The sequence below is a fragment of the Staurois parvus genome, unplaced genomic scaffold (genome assembly GCF_062004578.1).
Source record: "Staurois parvus isolate SC_StPar_1 unplaced genomic scaffold, SC_StPar_1.0 ptg001133l, whole genome shotgun sequence".
Taxonomy (NCBI): domain Eukaryota; kingdom Metazoa; phylum Chordata; class Amphibia; order Anura; family Ranidae; genus Staurois; species Staurois parvus.
In genome coordinates, this window is record NW_028318929.1 from 4,254,222 (window position 1) to 4,266,835 (window position 12,614).

Here is a 12,614-nt window from a genome sequence, read left to right on the forward strand (position 1 = left end):
AAGGAACTGTCAGAGAACTGTCAGAAATAGCGGAGCTCTCTGCAGGGACAGTTTTTGCCGGCTGATCGGGGAAAATTCGATTCGCGCACCCGAAGTATGCTAATATTCGGATTCGCCGCGAATCAAATTTTTCCTGAAATTCGAAACGAATTCCACTTCGCCTGGTTCGATTCGCTCATCTCTAATCTCCATGTATAATACATAAGGGGGATATGATCTCCATGTATAATACATAAGGGGGGATATGATCTCCATGTATAATACATAAGAGGGGATATGATCTCCATGTATAAAACATAAGGGGGGATATGATCTCCATGTATAATACATAAGAGGGGATATGATCTCCATGTATAATACATAAGGGGGGATATGATCTCCATGTATAATACATAAGGGGGATATGATCTCCATATATAAATACATAAGGGGGGATATGATCTCCATATATAAATACATAAGGGGGGATATGATCTCCATGTATAATACATAAGGGGGGATATGATCTCCATGTATAATACATAAGGGGGGGATATGATCTCCATGTATAATACATAAGGGGGGATATGATCACCATGTATAATACATAAGGGGGGATATGATCTCCATGTATAATACATAAGGGGGGATATGATCTCCATGTATAATACATAAGGGGGGATATGATCAACATGTATAAATACATCAGTGGTTCATATAGTGAACTCGGTGTAGAGCAATTCACCTTGTGGTCATGACAGAGGACAAGAGGGAACTCTTCACGTCTGGAGGAAAAGAGATTTACCCTCCAAACACGGAAAGGCTTTTTCACAGTAAGAGCGGTGAAAATGTGGAATAGACTCCCTCAAGAGTTGGTTCTGGCTAGCTCAGTAGATTGTTTAAAAAAAAGGCCTGGATTAATTCCTAGGTACACAAAATATAACTGGATACTAATATTTATAGGTAAAGTTGATCCAGGGATTATCCAATTGCCACTTGGGGGATCAGGAAGGAATTTCTTCCCCTGCAGGAGCAAATTGGATCATGCTATATTGAGATTTTGTTGCCTTCCCCTGGATCAACAATAGGTATAGGATTGTGTAAATATACAATTGAATATAATTTTTAAAAGGTATCAATAACTACAATGGCCGACTCTCCTTCTGGTGTTCCCAGTTGGATCCACGACTTTGAAAGTGGTATGCATCAACACTCAAACGGAACAAAGCAAAACCATCACTGTGTTATGTATACTTTTTTGGGATATGTATGTTTTGTCAGGTATGGACAGCACAGCACAGCTAAAGCCTGGTCTAGTGTACTTAGCAAGGGAGAATAAGGCTGTAAAGATATTGCTGGCTGTTGCACTGAAAGTACTTGGTAAATGTAAAAGAACTATAAATACAATTAGTTTGTTCAATTAAGAGAAGTTGTCTGGTCTGAATTACTTTGCAAGAGAGTGTGCTTTACAGTGTATTGGAGAATTGGGGAACAAAGCATTCAATTCTAGTTAACCCTTGAGGTTATGAAGTAAGGAGTGCCAAGATGGAGGTGCAGCCAGTTCAGCAGAGGGGTCGATGAAGGTTGGTGATGGAGGTTTTGTAGGTAGAGGTAGCTTGATACATGGCGTATCTTGGGGCCCACTGTGGAATGGAACCCTCCTAAGGACTGGATTTACATGTGTGCAAAGCCTTGCAACGTGAGTGCAGTGGCTCCTCTGTTTGCCTTCTGGACTGAATCTTAGTAAGGAGAAAAGTGTGTTGTAAAGAGCTGGTGGAGGATAATCAACACCCAATGCTATTCTCCTCAAAATATCTCATACGTCAGTGTCGGGACAGGTGTCAAAGGCAAGGTGTGTGGCCCCAATAAAATAGTTTTGTCACCAGTCGATCATTGTCACCAGTCAATCAGTGTATCGGTTGGTGCCGGTACCATGTGATCACTGTGACCATTCACAGCAGATCACATGGCAATTGTACACAATCGATGATGTTCATTCATGCCATCCATTGTGTACTATTTTGTTTATCTCTGTGATTGGTCACAGTGATCACATAGTACAGACAGGACCAATCACAGCCCATCTGTTCCATGTGATTAGCTGTGGCCAATCACACACAATAGTAAATACTGAATGAATGTCTTTCATTTTTATAACCGTGAAATTCACTGGAATAAGCAATGATAATGTGTAAAAATTTTTATTTATTTTTTTTGCATACTGTCACCAGTCAGTATCCCTGATCGCCACCACACTAGTTATATGATGACGCTGTACTGCACTGGTGACAGTGTGTAAACAAAAAACTGGGAAAAAAAAAGGTTTAAAAAAAGTCTTAATTTTCCAAAAAAAAATTACAAAATTACCATGCCTCATTAAATACCTTGGATTATCTACTTTCCAAAAAGTGGTAATTTGGGGGGTATTTGTGCTGTCCTTGAATTTTTGGGACTCAAAATATTATATCAGCCGTCCGTACATCAGGATTGATCAATTTTCAGATCTATACCATAGCTTGTGGACTCTATAACGTTTCTACAGACTAAATAATATACATTAATTTGAGTTATTTTCACCAAGGAAATGTAGCATAATACATTTTGTCCTAGACTTATGAGGAATGATTATTTATTTGCAAAATTTTATAGCAGAAACAAAGAGAAACGTGTTTTTTTTCATAATTTTCTGTCTTTTTTGTATACAGTATTTACCAGAAAATTAAAAAAAAAACAGTAGTGATTAAATACATATTAGAAAGCACTATTTGTGTGTTCAAAATGATAAAATGCTGTATGGGACAGTGTTGCATGACCGCGCAATTGTCATTCAAAGTGTGACAGCACTGAAAGCTGAAAATTGGCCTGGGAAGGAAGTACCGTATTTTTCGCCATATAAGACGCTCCGGAATATAAGACGCACCCAATTTTAAAGGAGGAAAATCTAGAAAAAAAAGATTCTGAACCCAATACATATAGTAATTCATCCCCCATATAGTAATTCATCCCCCATATAGTAATTCATCCCCTATAGTAATTCATCCCCCATAGTAATTCATGCCCCCTATAGTAATTCATCCCCCATATAGTAATTCATCCCCCCTATAGTAATTCATCCCCCATATAGTAATTCATCCTCCATAGTAATTCATCCCCTATAGTAATTCATCCCCCATAGTAATTCATGCCCCCTATAGTAATTCATCCCCCATATAGTAATTCATCCCCCATAGTAATTCATGCCCCCTATAGTAATTCATCCCCCCTATAGTAATTCATTCCCCATATTGTGTCAATTCACTTACCTTTGCTCTGCGCGTTCCTCTCGCCGTGTTCCCGCGCCGTTCCGGTCTTCAGGGCTGATCCACGAGCAGAGGGGGTGATGACGTCAGCGCGCACCGCCGGGTGTACTAAGATGGCCGACCGCTCCAGAGATAGGCCAAAGCTGCGGCCTTTCCTACGGCCGTGGCCGCGCCTGACGGATTCTCTCTCTATTCGTCGTATAAGACGCACCAACTTTTCCCCCCCAGTATTGGGGAAGAAAAAGTGCGTCTTATGCGGCGAAAAATACGGTAGGTAAAAGTGCCCGGTATTGAAGTGGTTAAGACACTGACATTCACATTCATTAGATGCGATTTCAGGTGCAATTTCAATCCGCAAATCGCAATAAGATGAATGAACAAGATGTTCTGTAGTCCAGCTTAGAGGCTTGGACAGGGCTGACAACACTGCTTGGGATTTCAGTGCTGTAAAGGGAAGTGTTGTCAGATCACGCCAGGAAATTAGATCAGTAGATTTTTGACAGGATCAACGGGTACTGTACTTATCTTTCTATACTTATAACATTTTCTAAGAGAAAAAACATGCATGCATGTATTGTTGAGAATTCTGGATACGTTTTTTATGCAATTTTTTATTGTTTGATAAAAGCATGATGTAATATCATTTCCTGCCAATATTGCCTTATACAGATGATTAAGAGAATTACTCACCAATTATCTCATCAAAAGCCTCCTTCAGTTTATTTATATCTTTCATCTGGAAGACATGTTTCTCTTTATCCTTTTTGGAGGCAATATCATTGAGCTCATCCTGGCTGATATCATCACCCAGGCCGAACACATAAATATCTGTGCAGGAGAAAGGAACATTGACCTCTGTAAATACAAATCAATAACAGAGAGATTTGCCTGCACATAGACTCCTTTGAAAACCCTATTAGTGAGTGGCAACAAGATCATAGCCCCTCCCCCAGGACCAATGGAAAAATTGGCTGCCATGAAACCAGTCCCTTTTGGTGACCGCTGGCTTAGAAGCATTGCAAACCTTCCAACCTGCACCTTGTGTGTTTCACCAACATAAGATATGCATTGGTCATGTAGTGTCATGGCATAATTTGTTGCCCTGTGCACACAGCCTATAGTAGAGTTAATATTCACATTTCGGTCAGCAGTTTGTGTTCAAACATGAAGCATGCCATATAACACTCCACAAGTTAATGCATGACCTCTGTCTGTAGTGTGAGATCTGCATTTTTTTTATTACATCACTACTCCCACATTTGTGATAGCAATGCATGCATTGGATGCTGTGTTGCCCAAAACAGGAAGTTGTCTTGTCTCATTGTTAAATAGGGACAAGCTAGGTGAATGAATGCATGAATACAAGGGAATCATATATGATGCTACAAACTGCAGCCACATGTGAGCCCATCTTTATAAGGCAAGGCAAACAAACTGCACAGGGAATATAATTACAGTATGACCTTGTTCAGAGGTGTGCTACAGTGTACACCTGTGTGAGCAGCTACAGTACGTCTGTGCAGTCTGTGTCCCAGTTGACATGAATGGGAATGCATGGAACACCTGTGCATTTCCCTGCAGCTCTCACATGGGTGTACACCAGCAATGGGCAAACTACGGCCCGGCGGACCTTTTAATCCGGCCCGCGGAGCGTGATACTGTCAGGATGGCTGTCAGGATGTGTGTAGGCGGGGCAGCGTGACGAACGTGAGGGGAGCTAGGCTCCTCTCACAGTCCGCCCTGAAGACCGGAACGGCGCGGGAACACGGCGAGAGGAATGCGCGGAGCAAAGGTAAGTAAATTGACACAGGGGGGACTTGGCTTACTACTTGGGGGGAATAGTACTATGGGGGATGAAATACTATATGAGGGATGAATTAATATGGGGGATGAATTAATATGGGGAATGAATTACTATAGGGGGGATGAATTACTATATGGGGGATGAATTACTATATGGGGGATGAATTACTATGGGGGATGAATTACTATATCTACTCTTGGTCCGGCCCCCGGGTCCAATATATGAACCCATTGTGGCCCTCAAGTCAAAAAGTTTGCCCACCCCTGGTGTACACTGTAGTTCACCCGTGTGAATGAGGCCTAAAACCTAGTTAAAACAAAAAAACATTTGAAAGCTTAAAATACATTTAAAGATTTTGAAATACTGATTTAATGGAAATAAAAGAAAAATGGTAGGTAAAAAGATATAAACACACAAGCAACAACAGCAAAATGAAAAGTAAAGCATACTTAAGTGGAGTTTTCCTTGACTTTTCGTCAGTGCAGAGCTCAGATCACTTGCACAGTAAGTTGAATTTGATACAACAGAGTCACTTGCCTCAAGAAAACATTATTTTCAGTGTCCTTATATTTGTTTCTGTATATGGTATGGTAGGGAGTTTGCTAGGACCTATGTTACTATCAACTGGAAGAGGGCTGAGAATGCCACATAGTTTGTTCATCTTGTTACATGTCTTCCACCACACTTGCGGCCACTGAGAGTTTTTTTAATTTAAGACTCATATTTATTGACTGCATTGGCATGGCTCATCCCAAAACATACCAGAATACATGTGCATCCTACATTGTAAAGTGACAGATAACTGTACACCCTTGACCAATCATGCTATCCCCCTGGTTTGCTGCAGGAGCATAAAGGTTGCAGATGGGTCCCCTGGACATCCACTAGGCCTCAAGCTCCTGCAGACATTGCCTTGGGCATTATCTGGCTCTGATTTGGACACTTATGTTTTAAAGGACATTGTGTCCTCAAAAGAGGTAGCAACCTGTAAAGTTAGATGGCAAGTAAACAGTTCTTTAGGCCCTACAATCTGTGTATTCCATTTACAGGATCTCATTAAAAGCTTGAGTGGTGCTTGCCTGATTCCATTTCACCTAGGATGTCACATACCCAGTTTATCTTCACGATGGTTCTTCCTGATATCCAGAAACTCTCTGATCTTGTTTACTTCCACAGATGGGTCTCCACCCATATTATGTTTTCCTGAAGAGTTATAGAAAAAAAAATATTATTTTGTGGAGGCAGAGGCACTGATAGTACTGTCATGGAGATGAGGACTTGCTGGTCAAACTGTTATTGTCATGAGCTAGATATGGACCAACTGTGATTTATGTGGAGTAAAACAATCACTTTTTATTATTAGGACATTGACTAACTGCTATTGTCAGGAGTAGCACATTGAAGGGCAGGGGATGTCAGATGTAAGACATGAGAGATGGTTATTAGGAGCACTGACTAATGCAGGTAATCAGAAATAGGGAAAGGGAAGAGGTTATCAGTGGTAGCTATAGAATAAAGGAGGTCATTAAAAGTAAAATAGACTGGCTAAGGTTCTTAGGAGTAGACCATGGACTGACTAAGGTTGTCAGGAGTAGGCCATGGACTGACTAAGGTTGTCAGGAGTAGGCCATGGACTGACTAATGTTATCAGGAGTAGACCATGGACTGACTAAGATTGTCATAAGTAGACCATGGAATGACTAAGGTTGTCAGGGGTAGACCATGGACTGACTAAGGTCATTAGGAGTAGGTCATGGACTGACTAATGTTATCAGGAGTAGACCATGGACTGTCTTAGGTTCTTAGTAGTAGACCAAGGACTGTCTTAGGTTCTTAGTAGTAGACCATAGACTGACTAAGGTTGCCAGGAGTAGACCATGGACTGACTAAGGTTGTCATGAGTAGACGATGGAATGACTAAGGTTGTCAGGGGTAGACCATGGACTAACTAAGGTTCACATGAGTAGACCATGGACCATCTAAGGTTGTTATGAGTAGACCATGAACTAATGAAGATTGTCAGCCGTAGACCATGGACTAACTAATGTTGTCAGTAGTAGACCATGGACTGACTAAGCTTGTCAAAAGCAGGGCATGAACTTGCTGACATTTTCAGGAGTTGGACTAGACACTTAATGCTTACCATCAGTCATAAGTATGATGATATTAGAATATTCAAGAAATTTGTCTGGGTTTCTCACATTATCGAAAGACAGTTGATTATAGACTTCCTGAAGGGCACCCCGTGTATTAGTTCCTTGTTTATCATCGTGTTCTGTGGAATTATAAATGGAAAAAAAACCAAACGTGACATATTATGAAAAGTGATATGATTAATATAGCACAACTTCTGCTTCTCCACCAGTTGTAAGGGAAATACAAACCCCAGCATGGGGCAAGTGGAGATTCTTCAACCAGAGATAAAAAAAATATAGTTTCAACAAGAATGACATAGGAAGAATTTTGGTAACATGTCAAAGCAGAATAAAAGGCTGACTCACCATGTTCCACTTATAAGTAAAATATTATTCTTTTGTGAATTGGTAATTGAATAATCCAACTAATACTTTACCTTTATAGCTGAAAGCTGTAATTGCATCTATAACTTTTGAGGCATCTGTATTGATTTCAGAATGAGAGAGTAGCACAATTGGTTTTACGTGTGAAGCATAGGTAAGGACTGAGTACCGAGGTACGAATTCATAGCTGCTAACCTACAAACAAACATATGTATGCATGAATATAAGACATAATGTCAAGTCAAGATTGTCAGATCATATAGTTATAATCTCTAGTAATAAAAACAAATACAGCACAGTGTAGAGAGACCAAGTGTAATAAGTATTCTGACTCAGATTGTTGTGATAGCGATTTATCCCTTGTGAGACCTCTCTGCCTAGCCTGTATAAGCAGATATAATCACTGTGGACAATCCTTATCAGATAGCTTGAACTCACCAATACTGTGTTCATCCAAAAGTTGCTTTATTCTGTACATGTGACAACAGGATACAGCAGAATGAATGGTTTCCAGTATTATGCGGTCAAAAGATGATACTTTCTGTAGCGTACTATGCAGAATACATGTGGTCTGTTAGGTGCCTCCATGACACAGGAAGTGCTGAACTCAAGAAGGGAGGAGCTTCATATACAAAGGAATTGTGTCATAGATCTCAGGGAGGCAACATAAAACAAATGCATTACCAAATAAGACCACTGGATGGCAGCATTACTAACTATAGAAATGTCCATAGGAAATGGTACAAAGAATAAACTATATGAATTCTCATGTACATTAACATAAATATTAACTGTGTAACAGCATAATAAGCCTTAGCTGTTCAACTGGTGTGGCTATAGTAATATGAAAGTTTTAAAATATCTCCATGCAAGGTCTGCTTTTTAAATGTGGCCCCCTTAGTACATAGACCTAATACATCTGTAGAGAAAAAAATGTAGATGATATATTTTCTATGCCCCCAGCTTTTGTAGTTCTGTGATTTTATCTTCTTGCCAACAAGATCCAGGGGATTGCTGAATACTCCAAATTTTTCATGAAGGTGCTGCAACATAGTGTAGAATCCTCTTCTCAGAGAGATTCGGGCTATCTCAACATCCCACTGGATCCCGTCAGAAAGATGATTACCGTATATACTCGAGTATAAGCCGACCCGAATATAAGCCGAGGTACCTAATTTTACCACAAAAAACTGGGAAAAACTATTGACTCGAGTATAAGCCGAGGGTGGGAACACCAGTGGGAAGAATCGTGCCTCATCATTGGTGTCAGTGGGAGGAATAGTGCCCCATCATTGGTGTCAGTGGGAGGAATAGTGCCCCATCATTGGTGTCAGTGGGAGGAATAGTGCCCCATCATTGGTATCAGCGGGAGGAATAGTGCCCCATCATTGGTGTCAGTGGGAGGAATAGTGCCCCATCATTGGTGTCAGTGGGAGGAATAGCGCCCCATCATTGGTGTCAGTGGGAGGAATAGTGCCCCATCACTGGTATCAGTGGCAGGAATAGTGCCCCATCATTAGTATCAGTGGGGGGAATAGCACCCCATTATTGGTGTCAGTGGAATAGTGCCCCATCTTTGGTGTCAGTGGGAGGAATAGTGTCCCATCATTGGTGTCAGTGGGAGGAATAGTGTCCCAACATTGGTGTCAGTGGGAGGAATAGTATCCCATCATTGGTGTCAGTGGGGGGGGGGTGGAGGAATAGTGCCCCATCGTTGGTGTCAGTGGGGGGGAGGAAAAGTGCCCCATCGTTGGTGTCAGTGGGGGGGAGGAATAGTATCTTATGATTGGTGTCAGTGGGGGGTGGAATAGTGCTCCATGATTGGTGTCGGGGGGGGGGGTGGAATAGTGCCCCATCATTGGTGTCAGTGGGGGGGGGGAATAGTATCTTATGATTGGTGTCAGTGGGGGGTGGAATAGTGCTCCATGATTGGTGTCGGGGGGGGGGGGGTGGAATAGTGCCCCATCATTGGTGTCAGTGGGGGGGGGGGGGAATAGTGCCCAATCGTTGGTGTCAGTGGGGGGGGGGGGGAAAGTGCCCCATCGTTGGTGTCAGTGGGAGGAATAATGCCCCATCATTGGTATCAGTGACACCAATGATGGGGCACTATTCCTCCCACTGACACTTGCTGACCCCTGTTCCAGTATGGTGCTGCTGCAGCCAGCATATGTGGTTGCAGCAGCACCTAAGCACGGCACACTTACCTGCATCTCCTTCACTCAATTTTCCTGTGTGCCTTTCCTGAGCTACAGTTCTGGCGGCCAATCACCGGTGAGAAGGCGGAGCCGAGCAGCCGCGCGAACATCCAGTGGACGAACCGAATGAAGGAGCAGCCGCGCTTCCTGGACCGGATCGTCGTGGGACCGGAGCCAGGTAAGAGACAGCAGCCCCCTGCAGACGTTGACTTGAGTATAAGCCGAGGGGGCCGTTTTTCAGCACAAAAAATGTGCTGAAAAACTCGGCTTATACTCAAGTATATACGGTAGGTAATCCCCATTCAGGTGCTTTGTGCGAAAGCAAGGGAAAGGCAAATGTAATTTCTAATTGTTTCCTTCACAGGTGTTTTGGACAATCAATATTCTGCGGTCATTGTATTAATGTCCGTTTCTATTAAATTGGCTATAAATGCTTGGGAATGTTTCTGACTGAAGAAGCTGCTTGGATGAAAAGTGACACATCGTCAACATTACATAACAAGTCCAGTTGAATGTGACTAACTACTACCAGCTATACCATACCAATGAGAACCTTCACAGACAGTCTAAGCCTTTTCTCAAATGTTTGCTACTTGGAGCACACTATCTCAGCACATTCCTTCCACCTTGTGGTTGAAGAGATTTCATCCTACAGGCTCCAGCATAGGCTTACGGGATATGCTTCCTGCCCTATCCTAGGGAATGAAGTGCAGCTCTTACTAGGACAAAGACTTTGTGTTTGCAGCTGCTCTATAGAGTTTACCTAGTCAATGACAAAAGGACTATTGTACTTTCGGACTTCGGTCTCTGTGCATTAGGTAAGGCTGGCCATAGATGACTTACTTTTTTTGATCAGCCAGTAAGCTGGTCAAAATATTTTTTAACAGATTCCCCCATCCACACAAGTAAGGTTGATTGTGGGAATCCTCCCCGCTGGGACATTGTATTCCTCAACTGTCAGATTGTACTGAGCGGCGGCTGCATCTGCTGATTGACAAAAATCTTCTACCATTTCAACATTCATATTCAACAGAAGTTGATTGTTAGATCAGCTTATTGTAAGCAGGAATGGCCATAGGTTGCTCAAAATTTATTCCTTCTATGGCTATTTTAAGTGTGGTGCTAGACAGAGCAGTTTGTAGACAGGTGGTAGAGCTGGTCCCCCTTAAAGTGCCTCCTCACCTTGGGAGAAGGCTGGGAGTCTAGGCAGGTCCAGGAAGGGAGGTAGGAGAGACTAGAGAGGAAGGAGGAGTAACATCTAGCAGCTGTGCTCCTACTCTTCCTCCTTCTGGGGGGAGGGCAAGGTGCCCCGGGGTTTTCCATAATGATCCCAAGAGAGAAGGAGAGCTCCTGTCGGACAGTTCCGCTCCCGAGGAAGACCTCATGAGTTGGTTCACCCCTCAGTTCCTCCCCTCCTATCCCAGGCAGAGAGGAGTGACAGAGCAGCAGAGAGTGAGGGCCCTTTTGCAGAAGATGAAAGCAGCTTTTGGCAGGGCCTAATATCAACTCTTCCTTACATTTTGCCTATGGAACTGTGTTGGGGTCTGAAATCAAAAAGAGCCATGTTATTAAATGAGGCTTTCAAGTAAGAATGTTAACTGCATCCAGCCTTGTGGTGCTATTATCCAGTCATAATGCTGTTCTGAAGATAGTAGGGAGAGTTCTGCTGTTGTCCCTTGGCTGTTGTGCCTGAGACGGTAGGCCAGCATCTCGATCCCCTAGGAGTGAGGCGATGAATACACACATTACATTATATAAATGAACCCATTTTTTGTGGAAACTCTCAGTTATATTATCTTGATGCAATCACTTAATAGGGCACTTACTAATCACTGTGATTATGATTTCTACCACCAGTGTGCTCCCTCCTTCTTCCTTGAGATGATTCTCCGAAGGGTAAGCGATTTTATAATTACAAAGGTCATGAGCACTTTTTTGATATGGTATATGGGGTCCTGTTCACTGTTCATATACTATGTCCCATCAGGTATTGACTGAGCCCATAATCACAGTTCATCCAAAAAACAGAAGAAAACCTTCTTTAATAAAATAAAATTAATAAAACATAAGATTGTGCTGAAACCAGCACCAATGCAGCTTGCTCTTACACTGTTTGCTGCCTCCGATCCGCACAGCAAACATGAATGCATTGACATAACCAAGTTTTTTCCAACTCGTTTTGTCACATCTGAACTTCCTCAGGAGTGGTCCTGAAGACGTCCGGATGTAACAATATAATTGTCTTAATCATTGTGGACAAAGGAACAAATTTGGGCACTTTTTCAGCATTTATAACACAATGATTGCCAAGAATTATTGTTGAGTTTGTTTGCACCATTTAAATGTTTATATACTGTATTTTATAATTCATCTTATTGCACTAATGATTTATAAAGTGCCATTTTTTTCTATATATTTTCCCATATTTATTGTAGTATTGAGCATTGTTTTATATTTGTGTTTGATAACATATATTTACTGATACACTGAAAGTGAATTACCCCTCATTCTATTCCTCCCATCAGCCTGTAACTGAGTTGCAGTTTTTTTTTTGGGGGGAGCGGGTACTGACAAAAAAGTACTGGCCTAAGCAAGGATGACGTCACATTGTCTGCCTCTCCCCTAGCCACCCGCAACTTCCTGGGACATGTCATATATCCTAGGAGGCTGCAGGACCAGTCTCCCTGCAACTGTCTCTGGATAATGTGAGAAACTCAGACAAATTTCTTAAATAATCTCGTGCCAGACGTTTGTGAAGCAAATGTTTTCTAAGTAGACCCTAAAGTGTTAGATCTTTGTCTTTATCTTGTTTTATGTT

At 42.0% G+C, this 12,614-nt stretch overlaps 1 protein-coding gene across 1 annotated transcript in view; it reads right to left on the reverse strand.

Moving 5' to 3' along the window:
* LOC149439366 (complement factor B-like) overlaps window positions 1-12,614 on the reverse strand; it is a 93,169-nt gene that overhangs the window by 54,380 nt on the left and 26,175 nt on the right. Inside the window, exons 7-10 of the mRNA XM_089659152.1 lie at window positions 7,655-7,796; window positions 7,226-7,357; window positions 6,193-6,285; window positions 3,969-4,106 (exon numbers count right to left, since the gene is read on the reverse strand). Of these exons, the coding sequence (XP_089515278.1) occupies window positions 3,969-4,106; window positions 6,193-6,285; window positions 7,226-7,357; window positions 7,655-7,796 (505 nt within the window). The remainder of the gene's footprint in view (window positions 1-3,968; window positions 4,107-6,192; window positions 6,286-7,225; window positions 7,358-7,654; window positions 7,797-12,614) is intronic.